The following is a 19,960-nucleotide window of genomic DNA, read 5'->3' as shown; positions in this document are numbered from 1 at the left end:
TGGGGTCCAGACATATCCTCAAAGAACCATCTTTCTTGATGCTTGCAGTGAAGGAACTACACCAATCTGAATGGTACGTGACATGTCTTACAACACCATCTTGTTGCATCTCATCAAGCTCTGCTTTTAGATGTATGCAACATTTGCGTGGTGCATCAATGCTTGGTTTGTCATCCTTTTTGATGTAGAGATGAGCTGTAGTCTTGAAGTTTCCGAGTGAATAAAAATGTTTTGGGAACCGTTACTTGTGGTCATCTATATAATTAATTGGTGAGCTATGTGCCAGGTCTGATCTCTGGTGAGGTGTCACTTGAGGTGATCGTTTTGGGGTCAGTGGAAGTGTTGGGTTTGCTTTTTGATCTGTTGAGTTCAATGGTGAACTGACGGTACGGACCGTAACCACCTTGAGATTCCTGCATGTGGGTAAACTGGCTATTGCTGGGCCAGGTATGTCTACAACATAGAATTTCTCTTTTAACCACTCTGAATTCTTATATCTGCACATGATGTGTATACACCTGAGGCACCTGATCTCAGACCCATTGTAGACTGTGACCCTTGCTCTGGCTGGTTAAGTCTGTTTTCCAGTGCTCACCATACATCTGCTTGATAGTTCTGAATGAAAGGGTGTTTGCACTGGCGCCAATATCAATCTTCGTCTGAAGATGTTTTCGGCAAGGTCAGGACAGATGACATCTCATGTGGTGAAAGTATCATCTGCCTAATCTGGCTGTTTAGGTGCCATGCATAGATCCATCAGAGATGGTTATGGAGGAGAATAAACATTCCTGTGGATGTTCATCATCGTATCCTTTTGTTATGTAGTCCCGTTGCATTTGACTATCCCCCATGGTGTCCATACGCCCGGCATTTTCACGGTTCTTTGATCTGTCACCTCTTCTCTGCGGTTTCATTTTTCAGAGAGGATTTATGCTGCCTTTTAAGGAATTTGCTTTTGCGTTGCTTACACTTTGATTTCTGGCAGTATTTCTCAGTGACCATTAGAACCGCATGATTTACATGTGTCATTGTACGTGGGGCACCTGCACTGATGGTGCGCGAGACCACAATTTGTGCATGCTTTGCGGGTATGCTGGACAGAATCCACTGCGGCGCTGCTGTCTGCAAGAGTTTGTAGACATTTCTTACTAGCAGCCATGGCCTCATATTTGTGACCCTTGGCGAGGAGCTGTTCAATTGTGAAGCCCGTTGGTTTGTCAAGCACATCTTTTGGAATGCATCAGACTGAGTGGAGGCAATCATCGGTTCCAGTACGCATTTGTATTGTTCTGCAGGCTGAAAGTCACAATGTTTAGCTTTATCACGGCATCTCCTGACAAACTCGTCCAATAAGTCACTAGACTTTTGCCTGTATCGCATCAGCTCTAACCTCTGGATATGGAAATTAACCTTAATCTGTCATTGCTTCTCAAATAACATCCGTAATTTGTTAGGACCATTTTGATCAACATCTGTTGAGCTCGAATCATTTATTCTTTGGAACCCTTCATTTCCAACAGCTATTTTAATTATCACTGCTTTTTTCCTTTGGTCAGTGAAATCATTATCTTCTAGTCGAGACATTCGCTGCTTAAAAAGCATGAATTCTTCTGTCAAATCAGATGCATTCCAATGCATTTCTCGGTTATTTGCCATGGTGAATTGGTGTTTGTACTGCCAGACACTAACAATGACACATATAGAACAGAGCAATATGTTGTGGCGGTATTGATGAACAATTAAAACAAAAACAAAAAAATTATCGATGGTGCTCTCACTATATTATTAAGCAAACGACTACCATATTTTCCGGTGTATAAACCGCATTTTTCTCTTAATCGGCAAAAAGGTAAAAGTTGGGGGTGCGCTTAATACACAGGTATACAAAAAAAAACAAAGGTCAGTCTTAAAAATGATCAATGCTGAATTTCAACTATATTCCAAATGAACACTTTGTAGCAATGGGAACTGCTGTTAAGCTCAATTCCGCCATTTAAATTTTGAAAATCAGTTCGGTTAAGAGTTTATACAGCATTTTATTAACTGTGTGTGGAAATTAAATGTCACGCTCGGAAACGTCCGGAGACGCACCAAGTTTAGGTGCGTGGCGTATATAGAGCCTCGCAGCTCTGAAAACACCATTAAAACACCAAGGAAGAAGAACAACACCTGGTCTCACATCAAAAGAATAATTATTCACGATAGCTAGGGTCCAATAACGGAGCACCCACCTCAAATAAGGTTTTTAGGGTTAGCTTCCCTCGTACGTCATGTTCAAGAGGAAGACTGCCCAAAGACAAGTTTCCAGCTGGCGGCATTGTTTGTGTGCAGCAAAGGGGAGGACAGACGACGGATTTGTAGTGGTGACTATCTTTTTACATGCATCACTTTCGACATGAACATCTGATGCAAGCAGAATTAATCCACCAAGCTTGTTCCTTGCATGCTGACGCTATGCTAGCAAATGCTGGATTGCAGGGCGTGCCTTAAAACTTGGAACAACCAATCAACGCCCGAGTAATTTTCTATACAAGGGCAGGAAATTGAAAATTGATAAAAAAGGATGAAGAATCTCACAAGAGCGAGGAGCCACATGGGATGGGTGAAGCTTTAAGAAGTACCAATGCTGCTCAGTTATTTTAGCTTCCTTTGAAACTCTTCGTTTTCCCTCATTTCTATCAGTGGTTCCAAACTTGCTTCCCGCAGATTACTCGCGTCGACCAGACAAACTTTCTTACTTTGCAGGCCTTTGTATTCAACCCGTGTTTCGAGAAACATTAGCTGCATCGCAGTGGAACCACCAGACAAACTTTCCTATTTCCCAGACTTGGTTTTTTCATCAGTTGAAAATCAACCTTTCGTGACGTGTTTCCCGCCGGGATTTCCAACTGGATTCCAAGAAGCATTGGCCACATGCATCTTCGTTGAACTTTCACAATTACTCCCGTCACTATGTTGGCTGAGCATTATGTTGATTGGGAAACTGCCGGCGTTCATCGAGAAGATGAGAAAGGTCGACCTTCCGATGATCTGCGGTTGGATCGTCAAGGTGTGCGAGGAGATACCGTCTGACATCATCAAGCGAGCATTTCTGAAATGCTGCATCTCCAACAACGTGGAAGGCACAGAGGATGACATCATTTGGGAGGAGGAGCCTACAAATGATGGTGACAGAGACAAGGACAGTGGCAGGGATTTGCTCTACCCTAATTCGGACAAGGAGTTACGTGCAGTCTTCGACGATGAAAGCATCGACGAGGATTTCCTCGGGTTTAACTGAAAAGCTTCATCAAACCCAAACGGCCCTTTTCAGGGCTACAGATCCACAATAAATATATATTATACCAGTATGAATCCCATTTATTCCTTTTTCTCAGAACAAAAAAAAAATCATCTTTACAATATTAAAAAAATAAGAAAGAAAAATAAAAACTTCTTGGTATCCTCTCCTCTTTCTTCAACTTCTTGAAAATGAGAATAAGACTGTTGGACAAAATTAAGTAGACATGGGAGTAAGCATGTTGATACTTCCATCACTTTGTTCTGTACAAAGTTAATGTGGAAGCGTATTTCGATCGAGATCAGAAAATATAATGATAAATTCTGTATATTCATTTATTTTGAGGGCGAAAAACATGGCCGCAGTTAATACACTGGAAAATACGGTCTGTCACTTGAATGCTATAAATGCAAATGATGGGTCATTCTATGTTTTCAAAAATACATCAGATAAATGGCAGAATTTGTTTTCTGAATGAAAGTAAGTCAAAGTTCACTTATCGACAGGCTGGTACATCCATGATACTTGCGTTGTGGTTCTCTGACATCAATGTGAGTTGATCTGGAAGACTGTGAGGCACTGTCTTGGCATTCAAAATGCATGGTGTTTGGTGTGTCTTCCCGTTCTCCAAGCCGCTGTAATTCGATCATCAAAGTACTCAATGCTAGTGGTCGGTACAGTGTGTGATAATCACGATGAACGAGTTGATCCAGTCATTCAAAATGCATGGTGTTCAGTGCGTCTCGGATTCGGACTCCGCCTCCGCCCCGCGTGTCTCGAACTAGGGCTCAGCCTTGACATAAATAATGTACACAGTGCAGTGGTGGATTTCAGCCATTGTCCTGTGGCGGTTTCTCACAGTGTGAATAATCTGGTACCACTCATACATCGTGCTGGTAAGGTAGTAACATCCACGTATGCCTAGACATAATGTCTGTGGCCTAATTGTTGGCATTCCACTCAAAGAGTTCAACTCCAAAAACGTCATTTTGGAGTTTTTCAGGTTCAGTTCTGCCACAGATCATCTCTGATGTGTCCTTTCATCGCTGCAACCATGACATGGTGTGTTATGGTGAATATGATAGTGATGGGCAAAGACTGACGGAGTTTCTGAGTATTTTACTTCCAAACCCAGGAGTCACAAAGCAGTCCACCCATGGACCTACATCAAACTATGTATAAAGGCACATAACATCCACATTAAAGTAGTTCCTAGGTATCACAACACTATTCAGTAAAAAAAAAAAATAATACAGCAAGATTGAGGATTGTCTAAGAGGGGGAGTCCAATAATGACTCCCCTTTTACTCAAGGCTTTCTCTCTATCAGGCCATTTTACCATCTGGGGCCGTAGGCCGAGCTGACCAACATCAATCGTCCAGGTCGGCAATCTGAGTCCCACGGCATCCCTCTCTCAAATGACCCAACAAAGATAGTGAGGAAACAGGTCAGTCGCAGAGGTTAGATTGGCTGTTAACATCTGTTGGGGCCACTCATAGAATGCGGAAACATCGTCCAGACCGCCTCGTTGTGGTTGCCCTTAAGAACCTGTGCAATCATGGAATCCCACCTCATAAACGCGAGAACTTCCATGTGGCATGCTTGCAGGAGGGCGACCAGAGCCCCAAGCAACCATGTCACAACACGGACATTCCAACCCCGTTCCGGCATGGCTATTGCCTCAACACTAGGAGGCATTCCGTGATCCAGTTCTTTCAACAAATGGACTTGCATCCTGGCAGCCTGAAGATACGCTTCCAATCGGACACAATCAAGCACGACAACCTTTTAACAGATGAAAGACTTCAAATCTTGTTTCCAACTTTTAGAATGGAATATAGGCCCCATTGATCCTCTAAGGATACTTGTCATCTCCCTTGCATAAACCCTGACAACATAATTTTATCATGATTATGAACAACTCCTTTCTGTTCATCTGAAAAATATAAGGTGCCAATTAATTAATTTTTCCCCATGCAAGCATGTGTCCTTGTGCACATTTGAATAGCTAGTTTCATTCCAGGTCTACAATTTATCCTTTTTCTTAACACTTGTAATTATATTTGTGCAATATAGTGTGTATAAACAGAAAGGAAAATGTACATTTTTTGATATAATAATTAAAGACCAAGCTTACCAATGTCATTCTCATGGTACATGACAGAGTGGAAGTGCATTTTGTCCTTTGGAAAGTATCGCTCCACAGGTTCAATATAGTACGTCCCTGCGTACGTGCGGACAAAGCCCTCAAAACGACCGTTGATAATAGAACCATGGCACATGGAGCTATCTTCTCCTGGTGGAATGGAATGAATATGTAAAGCAGTGTATGACTACATACAAGGTTCAGTTGTTATTCGGATACTATTTGAGTATTCAGAAACATATCAGATAAGAAAACATGGTTGTAGTAGAACAAAATATGGGATTAAAGAGGAAAGCATTTTTTTTTTTAACAAAGACAAAAAGAAAAAGGCATACACAAAATAATATATAATTACAGCAAATTATACCAAAATGAGATTCATTCAAATGATAAAACCCCCCACCAACCCCACCCCTCCCCTGAGCCACCTTCAAAAATCAAATAAGTAGAGATCCAGAAAAATACGCCCCACCAACCACCCCCCCTCCCCCAATTCCACGAATAGTTAGGCCAGGAATGAAAATATACACTTGCTCCTGCTAACATCTCTTAATCGGTGCTGCTTCATGTCCAGTCTGTACTGTTGTATCATCCAGTACTGCTGCTTCATGGCCAGGTCATCAGCAACTAAATCAGTAATCCACCTGAGTTAGCATCTTCTGCCTCGGGGAAGAGGGTGTTTCAATACCCTGTAAGACTTAAAAAATATATTATAATTAAAAAAAAAAAATTATTACCTAAGAGCGGCTGGGACAACCAGCCATCGAGGTTGTTTTAGGGAATAGGTTGTAGACAGCAACTATCCAGGACTATTGTCCTGACTTAAGAGAGTTAAAATGGTGTGCCGGGAGCAATATTGCACTCTTCATGTCAAGATTACTGGTCTTACTTTCTGCCTCATGCAAACGAAGATACTGGGCTAGCTTTAATTTCTCTTTCTCACATACATACATACATACATTTATTCTACTCACTTTCACTCGATATATTTACATTCTTTCTCTTTCCTTTTCTTATAAACCACAAATTATAAAAATTGAAAAAGTCCAACAAGTTTGTGGCCCCGAGATACCAGCATTATGGGGTGTGACGTGAAGATTCTCTGGAGTCCTGCCTGTCTCTGTTGCCAAGGGGAGGGCTCAGGTGTCAGCAGCAGTAGCAGTAACATCGATCCCTTCTAAGACCCTTTCCTTTCCAATAAACCTGATTACTTTTCTATTAATTTCACCAGCATGTGTGGTCTTTCCCGCAACCTTTCCTCTGTTAAACACAATTTAGTTAGTGCCTCTCCAAATATCTTTCCTCTCTCAGAGACCCAACTGTCAAATGAAGTTCACATCAATTCCTTTCACATTTCCAACTGTAACCTTCATTCACAATTCCACTTCAAAAGGAGGAGTCTGTGCTTATTCCACTATCAAAACACACCTGTTGTACACCTTGTGGACCTTGAATCTCAAAACTTTGACATAATCTGGGTTAAAAATTGCCTCCCAACTATCACTATTTTTCTCCATTTCAGCAACTGCTCTCCTAACTCTCCAAACCTTACAACATTCTTTGACTATACCTGAAATCCTGCAATGAGGCCACCAAGCTGAAGTCACCTTTTTAGGAGACTTCAATGTACACCACCACAGGGAGTGTTTAAAATCTTCCCACACATATGGTGGTGGGGGGGAGGGGGGTTGACGCTCTTCCATTCTTAATGATTTGAAGCAAATTATCAACCATCCTACCCATATTTCAGATTGTCACGCACACTATCCCAGAAATCTGGACCTGTTTTTTTTTACCTCCAATCTGTTTCACAATTTCATCCCCATTGGTTCCTCTTCCTCTCTCCACACTCTTGTAAATGTCTCTTTACTTACCACTCCTCCTCCTCCTCTGACTACTCTCGCTAAATGCCAGTATTTGTACTTTAATAATGCCGACTGCACTGGCTTATGAAAAATATATTTTGACTTTCCTTGGGAAGATTACTGCCTCTCCTTGTCCTCAGGTGATGCCTCTGTTTCTGCAAAGCGTTTGGCTGAAGCTATTGTGGCAGGAATGGAGGCTTATATGCCCTTGTCTTTGAAGACCATTTCTTTTGCTAATTCCTAGTTAAACAATTCTTGCTCTCCAGCCACCTCTCTCACCTGTCATGGCACATCAGTAAAGGACTTCTGTGACTCATTGGGACCGACACAATCTGTCAACTTCCCGACCCAGACCTCAACCAACGGTACTCCATCTCTTCTGGATCTGATTTTGACAAATTTCCGTGAAAATATCTGCTGTTCTTCCACCGCTCCAATTAGTTCATCTGACCACATACTTTTCAAAGTAGACATCTCTCTGGCTGTTATTAGAGAACCACCTCAGCGCAGTCGAGTCTGGCATTTCACTCAGGCTGAATGGCAGGGACTTCAAGCAGCCATCGAACTTCTAGATTGGTCTCCCATTTCTACTCTCTCTGACATAAACTCATCCTGGGAATTTTTTCAAAGAAATTTGCTCTTTCTCCCATCTCATCTTCAGTTGTCCTTCCCTTCCTCCCACCCAATGGAACACTGAAGCTTGTGGTGAGGCAGTTGTCCTGAAACAACTTTCCTTTGCCTCGTGGAAGGCAAATCCCACTGATGGCAATCTCAGTTCCTTCCACAAAGCTCGGAACAAGTGTGCATCGCCCATTAAGAGAGCCAGGAAACAACATCTTTCCAATCTCAAGCCTGAACTCTCAAATCTGTCTCCAACCTTCAAATCCTAGGGGCATATGGTCAAGTCTGTTACTGGTGTTTGTTCCCCCTCCAGCACCTCACTTACCTCAAATGGCTGCACAGCTGACCCTGCATGCAAAAATGGCTAAATGCCTAAACTCTGTTTGCTTATAAATGTTGTGTTCCAAACCCATCACTTTCTGCACCCACCCTACCCAGTCACACTAGGCTGTGCCTGGATGCTATGTCCTTTTCTCCTGACAAGGTGGAGAACTTGCTGTCAAACCTCGACTCATTCTGCAAACAGTGTAGACGGCATCAGCCCATGTGTCCTAAAAACCTGCTCTGCTGCTCTTGCTCACCCTCTCTCTGTTCTATTCACCCTCTCATTTGCTCAAGGTCATTTGCCATCTGATTGGAAATCAGCAAACATTACCGCTCTGCATAAAAAAGTGCAAAAACAGAACACTGCAACTACAGACCAATCAGCTTTCTCCCAATCATCAGCAAGGTCATGGAATCCATCATCACTTCCGACATTAAATCCTTCCTCGTCTCCAGTGGCTTGATTTCCAATTATCAATTTGTATTCAGACCAGGTCACTCACTCAACCCTGGACATGCTGGTTCTACTTTTTCAACAATGGATGGAGGTCCTCAATGTCAGAAATGAGATTAGAGCTATCTCCCTGGACATATTGCGAGCTTTTGACACGGTCTGGCATCTCGCACTGCCCACTAAACCCTCTTCTTATGGTATCCAAGGCAATCTCCATGCATGACTCACTGACTTCCTCTCCTGTCGCAGTCAACGTGTGGCCCGAAATGGAGTTCCCTCATCTCCTCTTCCTGTCCAGGATGGAGTTCCCAAAGGCAGTGTTCTGGGCCCTGTCCTTTCTGGTTTTCATCAATGTTCTCTCAGACTGTCTGAAAAATCTTCTTTATCTCTTTGCTGATGACTCCGCCCTCTGCCTTACCACCTCTCATCCCTCAGAATGGCAGGCAGCAGCCTCTTCACTCTCTGCAGACCTGGATAAAAATCACAAACTGGTCAAACACTTGGAACATATCTTTCAATCCTGACAAATCTCACACTCTCACTATGTTTCTCCAAAAGGACTGTCTGGAACCACCCCCACCAAATCTACTTTCTCAACAATCCTCTTGAAGAAGTCCTTTCATTCAAGCTTTTGGGGCTCACTATCTGCCATGATGTTTCCTGGGAAAGCCACATTTCCAAGCTGGCCTCCAAAGCCAGTCATCAACTGGGCATCCTCTATTTTGCAAAATCCTTCCTTGGCATACCTGAGGTCCTGACCACATAAGAAGTTTTCATCCGCAGCCTGTTGGAGTCTTAGTCTCCCCTCTCGACTGGTGCTCCCGCCTCACACTTAGCTCGGCTTCATGCTGTAGAAACCAAGGCTTTTAGGATTATTGGTATCTCCTGCAATGAAACCGAGGCTCTGGGTCTCTCACTCTCTCACCTACCTGACAAATCAGTGGTCTTTCTGTTTTCTTCAACCTGACTCCCACCTCCCACCACCCCCTCCCCCACTCTGTCTGTGCTCTGTCCCCACCTCCCCCCCCCCCATATTTCTACATGGCACTCACCTTACTCACCAAAAATTACTGTTCACATTCACTCTTTCATTCCTATTTTTTCCCCACTTCTGGAACAAACTCCCACACTCTCTTCAATCCCACTCCTCCCTCCAGGTCTTCAAAACAGCCATTCACCACCATCTCATATCTTTCCCCATCCAAAACCTTGATCTTTTCTATCTGCTAATACACCCCAAACCATCTATCCATGGGGGCCATACTTTGCACAGTGTCGATGCTGCTGAAGCAGTGTCATGAGCTATTGGGCACAATCCTGGACGGGTCAACCCCATACGTAACTCCTTCAAATTCCCTGCTTTCCTTCCTGAAAGTCCCTGTCATGTCCAACTTGTTTACTCCATGTATCCCACCCCATCCCTCTCCCTTCCACAGATATCCTAATGTCTCTGCTCCCTGCTGTTTTGTGCTTCCCTCTCCCACCCCTTTAATCTCCTGCTCCCTTTGTTATATGTTCTGTGTGTTAGCTCTTACACGAGTCTTGACAATGAATAAAACTAGAACAGGCACTCATAGAGCGCATACCTTCACCGCCACTACTTTTTTTTGTTCTTGGTATGAGTGTGGGGAACTGGTTTCATATGAATGGTCTTATGACACAAACCACATATCTATAATGTCATGACCCCCCCAACTTTCGGGGGCTACGGACTAAACAACAATCAACTCACGTCGTTTTGGCGAGTCTTCACTCGCAAGCTCGGTGAATACAACGTTTCAACAAGAGAAGGTAATCTCGTTTGATGCTGATTTCATGCAAATCAAATAAGAATTGACTGAGTTATGCCGAAAACCGCATATTTTTCAAGGGCGTGACCCCCCCCCCGACATTTTACCCCAACCGGTGACATGTGTTATGACGTCATTGTGTCACAAGATTGGGCATTAAATTCTGAACATTTTGGTGCTGGGTTCATGTAAAGTGGACAAGAATTGACCGCGTTATGACAAAAACCGCATATTTTTTAAGGTCGTGACCCCCCTGACCTTTGACCCCTAACCGGTAACAAGAGTATGGGCGTCATTGTGTCATATTGCATATCACAAGATGAGGCGTTGAATTCTGAACATTTTGGCGTTAGTTGCATGCAAATTGAATAAAAATTGACCGTGTTATCGTAAAAAGACGATTTTGACCTTTTCGTGACCTTGACCTTTGACCCGAACGATCCCAAAATCTAATCGAATGCTTTCTGGCTAATAACCAATCATCCCACCAAATTTCATGCAATTCGGTTTAATACTTTTTGAGTTATACGAATCACAAGATTACAAATAAATAAATGAATAAATAAATAAATAAATACACGCCGACCAAAACATAACCTTTCGCAGAATGCGAAAGTAAAAATAACAAATTTTAAAAAATAAAAATAAAAATAATATTTTTTAAAAGCTTACCAAGAGACCGAATAAAGGTGTATAAGATGAAAAACGTGGTGAACAAATGGACATGCTTCTCAAATTAATAATCAGAGTTTTCTGGATTTCATAAAGTGTGAAACGATAAAAGTTATACATGAAACTGCAGCGTGCTCCCCAGATGGATTGAATGGCAGAGAAAAAGAGAATTTAAAAATAGACGTAAAAAGAAGATCCATATTTCATGCCAGCAGAATGCACAAGGGCAACGACAAGCTGCTCAGAATGTGATTCATTGCATATCCAGCTTTTCACCAAACAGAAAAATAAAATAAATTAAAATTAGAAGGGCACTCTTCAACATTATGACGTCAACAGATATGCCTCAGCTCACATTATTACATCATAAAACATACTTGTACTCAGTCTGATTTAAATACCTGAACCCAGATTCAAAATATTAAATAATTCTGGCTGCCAGACCATGCGGCCAATACGGTTGAAATTAAAAACACATATTCCCCATGACTCGATCATAATTGTGACGTTTCATGTCAATTGATGGTGGATAAAGACTGAATTTTTCAAAGATCTTCATTCATTCTATTATGGCTGCTAGCACATGTGACCTATTAATTTTTGTAATCACTCTTGTATCCTCAAGGCTTGGGGAACATGTGGGCGAAGTTTCCCTTCGATCTGTCAAGCAGTTCAGGAGAAGTGATTTATAAAGATTTGAGGGTAAATCCAATATGGCTGCCAATCCATGTGACCTGTGACATCATAGTTGAAGAAAGTTTTGTTCCTCATTGATAGGTGATCCGAACTGTTAAGTTTGCCTCAATCTGTTCAGCCGTTGTGGAGAAAATTTTTGAAGGTTTGTATGTTAAAAACAATATGGCTGCCAAACCATGTGACCGATGACATCAATCCCCCCCCCCACCTCCCCATCCAATTTAGCCCGAGATAACACTCAAAAAATTTCAAACTGATCAGATAAAGCGTTCAACATATGCAATTATGACGTCATAACGAAGCCACTTATGTCAGAATCTTAAAAAAAAAAATTAATCACTTGTTCCCCATGGGGAATACTTTAAACATGCCAAGTTTCAATTTTTTCCATGGAGCAGTTTCAGAGATACAGATGTCCAAAATGTTTCCTTTTTTCCAATATGCTGCCACACAATGTGACCTATAATAATTTTTTTTTTTTTAAACCCTCTACACGAGTAGTCGCACCTATGGTGAAAATTTTGTGTCAATCAGATAAGCGGTTGCAGAGAAAACTAGCATAGACGGACAATCGGACATATGTAAGTATGGACAAACCAAAAACATAATGCCACTGGCGACTTTGTTAGTGGAGGACTTTGTCATAAAGACCACAATGCAGACGCTTGTTTAGCTCACATTGCAGACAAGTCAGTGGCCTATTTTACTACCTCTCGCTCCATCTGCACAATGAGCCTTCCCAGCTCTTCCAGTTACTTCATCCTGGTTAGTCTCAAAATCCAGGTTTACTTCATATCTCCATGTTTTTGTTCGACACGTTTATCCTGTCTGTAGAACTGCTTTCATGAGACTGTTCAATCCCACTCATCTCCCCAAGACTTCAATCAGGCAGTGTACTACCACACCATGTCATCCCTCATTCCTACCCACAACATTATCTATCCCCATTAGCACTACCTTATTTAACCTAACCCTTGTAATTGAAGAACTAGTCTTTCATGTGAAGTCCAAGTGTTGATTTGCATCAGCGGACAGGTAGAAAGATGGATGAAAATCAATAGGACTTTAATTGAGGGATGCTAACCGTCGTGGAAAAAAAAAGAAGGAAATGCTGATGTTTTGGCCGTTAACCTTTGGCAGGGACGCCGAGCGACCAAAAAGATCAGACCTCGAGCAAAATTTCATTCTTTTGCTTCGACAAAGGGTTGACACTCAAAATGTCAGCCTGTCCTTGCTTTCCACAGCAGTTAGCTTAGCCTAATTTTCTTAAATGCAGGTTCTCAAGTCTCTGTCTCTGTCTCTCGCCTTTTTACCCTCTGTCACCTTGCTCTTCCATGAGACTCAATCATATATTGAATAAATAAAAAGTACATCTTCAATTCCAATTTTCTACAATGCTTGTAAATCATCTATGTATAATGGAGCAAGTGTATGTGATACTGTAAAGTCCTCAACTCCCCCCCCCAAAAGCCTTAAACCCCTCGATCCCTACTCTGTTCCCTCTCTGACCCCCCCCACCCCCTCACCCAACCCAACTCTGTCATCCTCTCCCTCTTTCTTCTTCAAGTCCTCAACTCCCACAAACCCCAAGTACTCAACCACCCCCCCCCCAACTTCCTAACATTTCAATCTCTATTCCGGCTGCATGCACCCCCACTCCCAACTCTGTTCTCCCATTCCCATTTCTTCCTGTTCTTAACAACATTACACAAAGATGCACAGGGAACTTTGTCGCATGAGAAGGCCACTCGGCCTATCATGCCTGCGTTGCTCTTGTCCCCGTTTATTAATAACAATGTTAATAGTAAATAAATAAAGACGGAACGTTAAATTCACAATCACTTCTTCTCGTATCCTAACTATAATTCATGGACCAGTGTTTGTGGGTTTGTTTGTTTGTTCGTTATGGACTCCTCCTACAGTTCTGGGCCAATTACATCCAGACTTGCTACATAAGATCACCATGACCCCAATTCATGTATAGGGGTGTTTTTATCTTTACTGGTGGTATTGGGGGGAGGGGGAGAAAATTCTCTATGTAAATGTGTATCATGTAGTGCCCCCTCCAGGTTTCCCCAGGTATTACAAGTTCCCATCATTTACAGTACAGTATTCCTGTCCCCACGTTTTCCAGTGCAGTGAGGTGTTTTGAATTATATGCACTCGGTATGGGTTTTTTTTTCTTCTTGCACGTAATATGGTTGTTTTTTGTTTTTGTTTTTTTTTTAATTTGCCTCCACAAAGCTGGCAGTTGCCTATACACTGCCCAAATAAAGCTATGCGTCAGAACATGTTGCATGCTTGGAACAAGATCATCCATAGGGTGGGTACTCTGCTGGTATAAATTAATGGGTAATTGACAGGAGTTCACACAATTTTTTTTCCCCTTAGGCTCTCCAATGAGTACCAGCAGAAATGGTTTGGTACTCACGAAAAAAAAAATTGTCAGCTTCAAGCGTGCTCGTCTGCTTTCCCAAGTGCCATTCTGATTTTAAAGGGCCTTTTAGCTTTGTGTGCGTCTTACTCCTCTGCACGTCCGCTCCAGATGAGATACTCGCAAGCCGCTCTTTTTCGTTCCAGACGTTCTGAGCCTCTTCTTCCTCCTTGCATTCTCCTTCGATCATTTTTTATCTTGTCAATTATAAACTTCCAACATAACTTGTAAATTATAATATTATTTATAAACTTAATTTGGTACACTTGAATTATGAAATCACAGGATATCAATTATCAGAATTATCATGGAAGAATCTTACCTACACCAGCTGAGACAACCTTTTCTTCCTCTTCGCTCGTGTGTTCTCCTAAGATCTAATTTATTTTATAATCTGAAAGTAATAAGTTAAAATATAACTTATAATGTTATGTCATAAACTTAATTTTGTGCACTTAAATTTTGAAATTTATATCAGAATTATCACGGAAGAATCTTACCTACACAACCTGAGAAAAACCTTCTATCAAAAGCCTCTGTTGTGATCTGTTAGCACGCTTTTGAGCTTTCTTAGCATCTTTGAAGGACGCATTTAGTTGTTTTTTTTCACTGCGCATGAGTACGTGCCAGTTATGTGAACCTGTGGTAATTGAGTTTATTAAAGTCTTGCAGCTCAAGAAACTCCATAAAGTGAAAAGGTCACAGGATCAACTCGAGGGGGAGCACTTGGTAGAGTGCAAAACCTCCGCCGCCAATACTGCTAGGTCACTCAAGTGAACCCGATATCCTATTCATTCAATTTGACGTCAACAGTGCTCAAGGAGTTATAGTTTGCAACTTTCCCTTTTACATACTCAATTCATTCGTCATAACGAGATTCCTTGAGACAGAAATTGATCTAACGTGGGTATATCCACCTGAAGTTCCAAAATCAGCCGCAATTATAATTTTGGCATGTTTTTGTTGGAAATCACTTATAACATGTAGAAATGCAAAAAAAAAATAAATAAATAAATAAATAAAAAAAATCGAAATTTTGTTGAAAAAAAAGTTGCAAAATTTTTTTTTGTTTCTCTAACAATTTTTTATTGGGGGGGGGGGTTGGAAATCACTTAAAACATGTAGAAATGCAAAAAAAAAATATTCAAATATTTTTTCAAAATGGCTGCCATAGCGGCCATATTGGATTTTGGACCAAGTCCAAAATCTAATGGCATGATCCTTGGACCAGACCTAATCCCCCCACCAAGTTTCGTTGAAATCCGTCGAGGAGTTTTTCCGTAATACTGTTCACAAACAAACAAACAAACAGAAAGGGGTGAAAACAGTAACCTCCGATCTTCGATGGCGGAGGTTAACAAACAAACAAATAAAACCAATGTCACCCGCAGTGTGACCCGTATCTTGCCAAAAGGTGACCACGTGTGACTTCTTTAAGGTCACACTGAGGTGAACAGAGCTGCTATCCACCAGGAGTGACTCCTTGAGGAATATCTGCCTACGAGAGATTCCGATGAAAATCGTTCTACAGAGTAACCATGAAAAATATGTGTTTGCCTCATAACGTCACCAAATGACGTCATAATGTCTCAAGCTTGACATATCTAGAAAGCACTCATCGAGGTGTTCAATTTTAGGTACTACACGATATGGTTCCTAAAACTTGAAAATTTGACCTTGGGGTCAAATATGTTTGACCTGAGGCGCTAACCATGAAGGTCAAGGCCAATTGCCACCAAAAACTAATCAGCTGAGTGCCAGACCATATACTATATTCCCATAAAGTTTGGAGACGATTCGATTAAAATTACTCAAAAAATAAGGGTTTCGTCAACTCCCCTGATTTGCGACAAAGTGACCTTGACCTTTGACCTTGACCTTCAAAATTTTATGCGCTGAAAGGGACCTCTATAGGCCTCTAATATGTGAAGTTACAAAAATTTCCAATGATAACTGTGCTCTGCAGAGTGATTTATACGTGATTACAGACAAAAAAAAAAAAACAAAAAAAAAAAGCATGAAGGTCAAGGCCAATCGCCACCAAAAATTAATCAGCTGAGCGCCAGACCATGAACTATATTCCCATGAAGTTTGAAGACGATCCGATCAAAATTACTCAAAAAATAAGGGTTTCGTCGACTCCCCTGATTTGCGACAAAGTTTGACCTTGACCTTTGACCTTGACCTTCAAAATTTTGTGCGCTGAAAGGGACCTCTATAGGCCTCTGATATACGAAGTTACAAAAATTTGCAATGATAACTGTGCTCTGCAGAATTTTTTATACGTGATTACAGACTAACAAAAAAAAATAAAAAAAATAAAAACATACAAGCTGACTAACATATCTTGCAAAAACTTAGTTTTTGTAAAGGAACATCTTCTTAGTAAAGGAAGATGTTCTTAGTAAAGTAAAGTAAAGTTTTTTGTAAAAACTTAGTGAAGGAACATCTTCTCGCCTCTTGCCTTCCTGCGTGCAAGCAAACACCAGTTTTGATTTGTATTTGAACGATCCTTTTGGGATTGTAAACAGGGACTGGGTGTACTCGTATCAAAAATGCGGCAACAAAGACCTCAAAAAGCCTGAACTAAAAAATAAAATAAAAAAAAAGCACGACACTTGTATTCTGAATGCCAAAAAGCATAGCTTGGAGCAGGAACGCCTTCACACATTCAAGCTGATATTCAGAACAAACTATGAGACAACATACAAGTAAACCATGGTATAAATAAAAGCAGCATGTTATTGGGCAGATAGTTCAGAAAATTAAATAAATGGATCAATGGAGGCACCAAGTGAAGAATTCAATAGACATGGATTTTCTTTATTTTTTCAACGATCTTTGTCCAATATCAAGAGACAAAATATTTCTAAGGTTTGAATGAAATGTTATTCATTGATGGAAATTTTTGAATACTATCTGGCAGCTCATTCCAGTTAAGAGTTGAAATTGCATGTGAAAATCGGCAAAGCCAGATTTTCTTTTTCAACTTGGAAAACTGACATAGCAAATTTTGCAGGTTAATAAGTTAAATTGATAATTTTATGGCCCAAATAAAGCATTTTGGACGATACTTTTAAAGCTCTGTATGAAATACAAAAGCAAAATATTCACAAATTAGAAACATGATACAAGTTTAACTGTTCAAATACACCTACACAGTGGATGGCCTCAAGATCTCACCATATATCTCGCCAGAATAAATATGTGATGTATCATGGTGCAAAGCACCATCGGATCCACTATCCTCCACAAAATCATCGGTGAAGAGTGATGTGTCTCGCTTCAAACGGAGGTTGAAATTCCTTTGGACAACACACGATACAAGTCAGATCAGAGGTAGTAAATAAATTGATGCAGAAGAAATACAGGTGAAAGCACAGCAGATCATAGCAGACAACTTGTGCTTTCGCTTTAGGGCCTTTGCAAGAAAAATATATCATAAAATAATACAACAAATCATTTCACTGTGAGAAATATTTTCTCTTTTGCTCATTATGCTCCCAGGTATGGCTATTATTTCACAGGTTTCACTGGTGGCGACATTTAGCACTTTGCAACAACTAAAGGTAATTTTACTACTCAAGAATCAGACTTTTCAACAACCAGAACAAATTGGTACGTGTACACGTTTGCTTGTTTATGAGATACTCCACATGTGCTGAAGGTCTGAATAACACCTCACCATAAAAATAGGACCACGCATCCTGAAGCTCACCTGGAACAGGAGCAAGTCAGTCAGTTAAACCCCCCCCCCCCCCCGTAGACCCCTCTAGACCATGATTTTTTTAATGCTGTGAACAAACTTTGGTACATCATGGGTGATGAATGTTATGGTCAAGTTTCATTGAAATTGGGTGTGTAGTTTCAGAGGAGAGTAAATACCCATTTTGGGGGGCTCAAACCCCTCGCAGGCCATCTTGGACCCTAATTTTTAGGCCACCGGGAACGTAGTTCCAGGGAGCTTATGGGAGTGTGCGTCATCCATTCATCAGTCCGTCCATAAATACTTTAAACTACTTCTCTGAAACAACACATACGGTTTTGATGAAACTTTACCACAATGTTCATCACCGTGTAGGAACCAAAAGTTTTTTTCATGGCATTAAAAATAATAATAATAATAAATAATCGGAGTCAAAGAGGGTCCAAGGGGGGTTGGATGGGTGGGAGTTGTGTCCACACCCCCAAATCGGTATTTGCTTTCTTCTCAGAAACCACACACATATTTCCGATGAAAGTTGACCACAACCTTCATCACCCGTAATGTACTAAAGTTTGTTCACGACATTAAAAAAAAAATTGGGGTCCAAGGGGTTCGACGAGGGGGGGGGGTTACCCTCCAAAGTATGTATTTGCTTTCCAAAAACCACACAAAATTTCGATGAAATGACAACAACATTTATCACTCATGTTGTACCAAAGTTCGTTCACGGCATTAAAAAATGTATGTATGTATGTATGTATGTATGTATGTATGTATGTATGTATGTATGTATGTATATATATATATATATATATATATATATATATATATATATATATATATATGTTGTGGTTGTTGTTGTTGTTCGTCCTTCAGCTGCTCCCGTTAGGGGTCGCCACAGCGGATAATCCGTTATGATCCGCATACCGATTTGGCACAGGTTTTACGCTGGATGCCCTTCCTGACGCAACCCTGGTTGCCTCTTATGACACAGGGATAAGGATTGGGTTTCGCCATGATTCCGGGCTGCCCGACACCCTCTCATAGTGCGCCTAGCGCAGAGCTCCCATCCTCAAGCGATCCTCCAACCCAAGCCTCCGAGTAGCCGGATTACAGGCGCACGCCACTACGCTCGATATATATACATATATATATATATATATACATATATATACATATACATATATATATATATATATATATATACATATATATAAAAATATATATATATATATATATATATATATATCTATATATATACATATATATATATATATATATATATATATATATATGTATATATATATATATATATATATATATATATATATATACATATATATATATATATATATATATATATATATATATATATATATATATATATATATATATATATATATACATACATATATATATATATACATATATATATATATATATATATATATATATATATATATATATATATATATATTGTTGTGGTTACCAAATTCGCAAACCACCATTCAGGTCCCTTAGGTGAGGTATCTCGGTAAGTGCATGTGTAGTTAGGCCCAAACCCGTTGTCTAGTGGGAATACATGTCATTTATGCGAGCTGCGACTCTTCAGGATAGCCGTTTTTCTTTTGCTATCTTTATTTTGGACCAACCGCCATGATTACCACCACAACCACAACATCAACCACCAACCACACCACCGCTTCACCACAACCGCCACGACCTTCACGTCACACCTCGCAACCGTAGCATCGCCACCGTTCTTGCCCCGCTGTGGGTACCGGTGTTGGACTCGTGCAGGGCGCGCGTCGAACAGCGGGTACAAAATCACGGATTTTGTGCTTCAAAAACGGATCAAAAACGACACACGCCCACTTTTTGCCGTCCAATCGGTGAGCGAGGGGCGATTTGGCCCCGCCTCCAGGACGATTGATATATGCAAATTTGTGGATCAAAAAGCCTTCACGCCCAC

At 40.8% G+C, this 19,960-nt stretch overlaps 1 protein-coding gene across 1 annotated transcript in view; it reads right to left on the bottom strand.

Annotated features, from left to right (window-relative positions):
- Positions 1–19,960, bottom strand: part of ADAM10 (ADAM metallopeptidase domain 10) — a 152,560-nt gene that overhangs the window by 74,189 nt on the left and 58,411 nt on the right. The window contains exons 3-4 of the mRNA XM_085849686.1: positions 17,466–17,587; positions 5,418–5,576 (exon numbers count right to left, since the gene is read on the bottom strand). Coding sequence (XP_085705812.1) covers positions 5,418–5,576; positions 17,466–17,587 — 281 coding nt within the window. The remainder of the gene's footprint in view (positions 1–5,417; positions 5,577–17,465; positions 17,588–19,960) is intronic.

The sequence above is a fragment of the Eptatretus burgeri genome, chromosome 12, assembly GCF_056783735.1.
Source record: "Eptatretus burgeri isolate ZD-2024b chromosome 12, Ebu_testis_v1, whole genome shotgun sequence".
Classification (NCBI taxonomy): Eukaryota; Metazoa; Chordata; class Myxini; order Myxiniformes; family Myxinidae; genus Eptatretus; species Eptatretus burgeri.
This window is presented reverse-complemented; position numbering and strand designations above follow the sequence as displayed.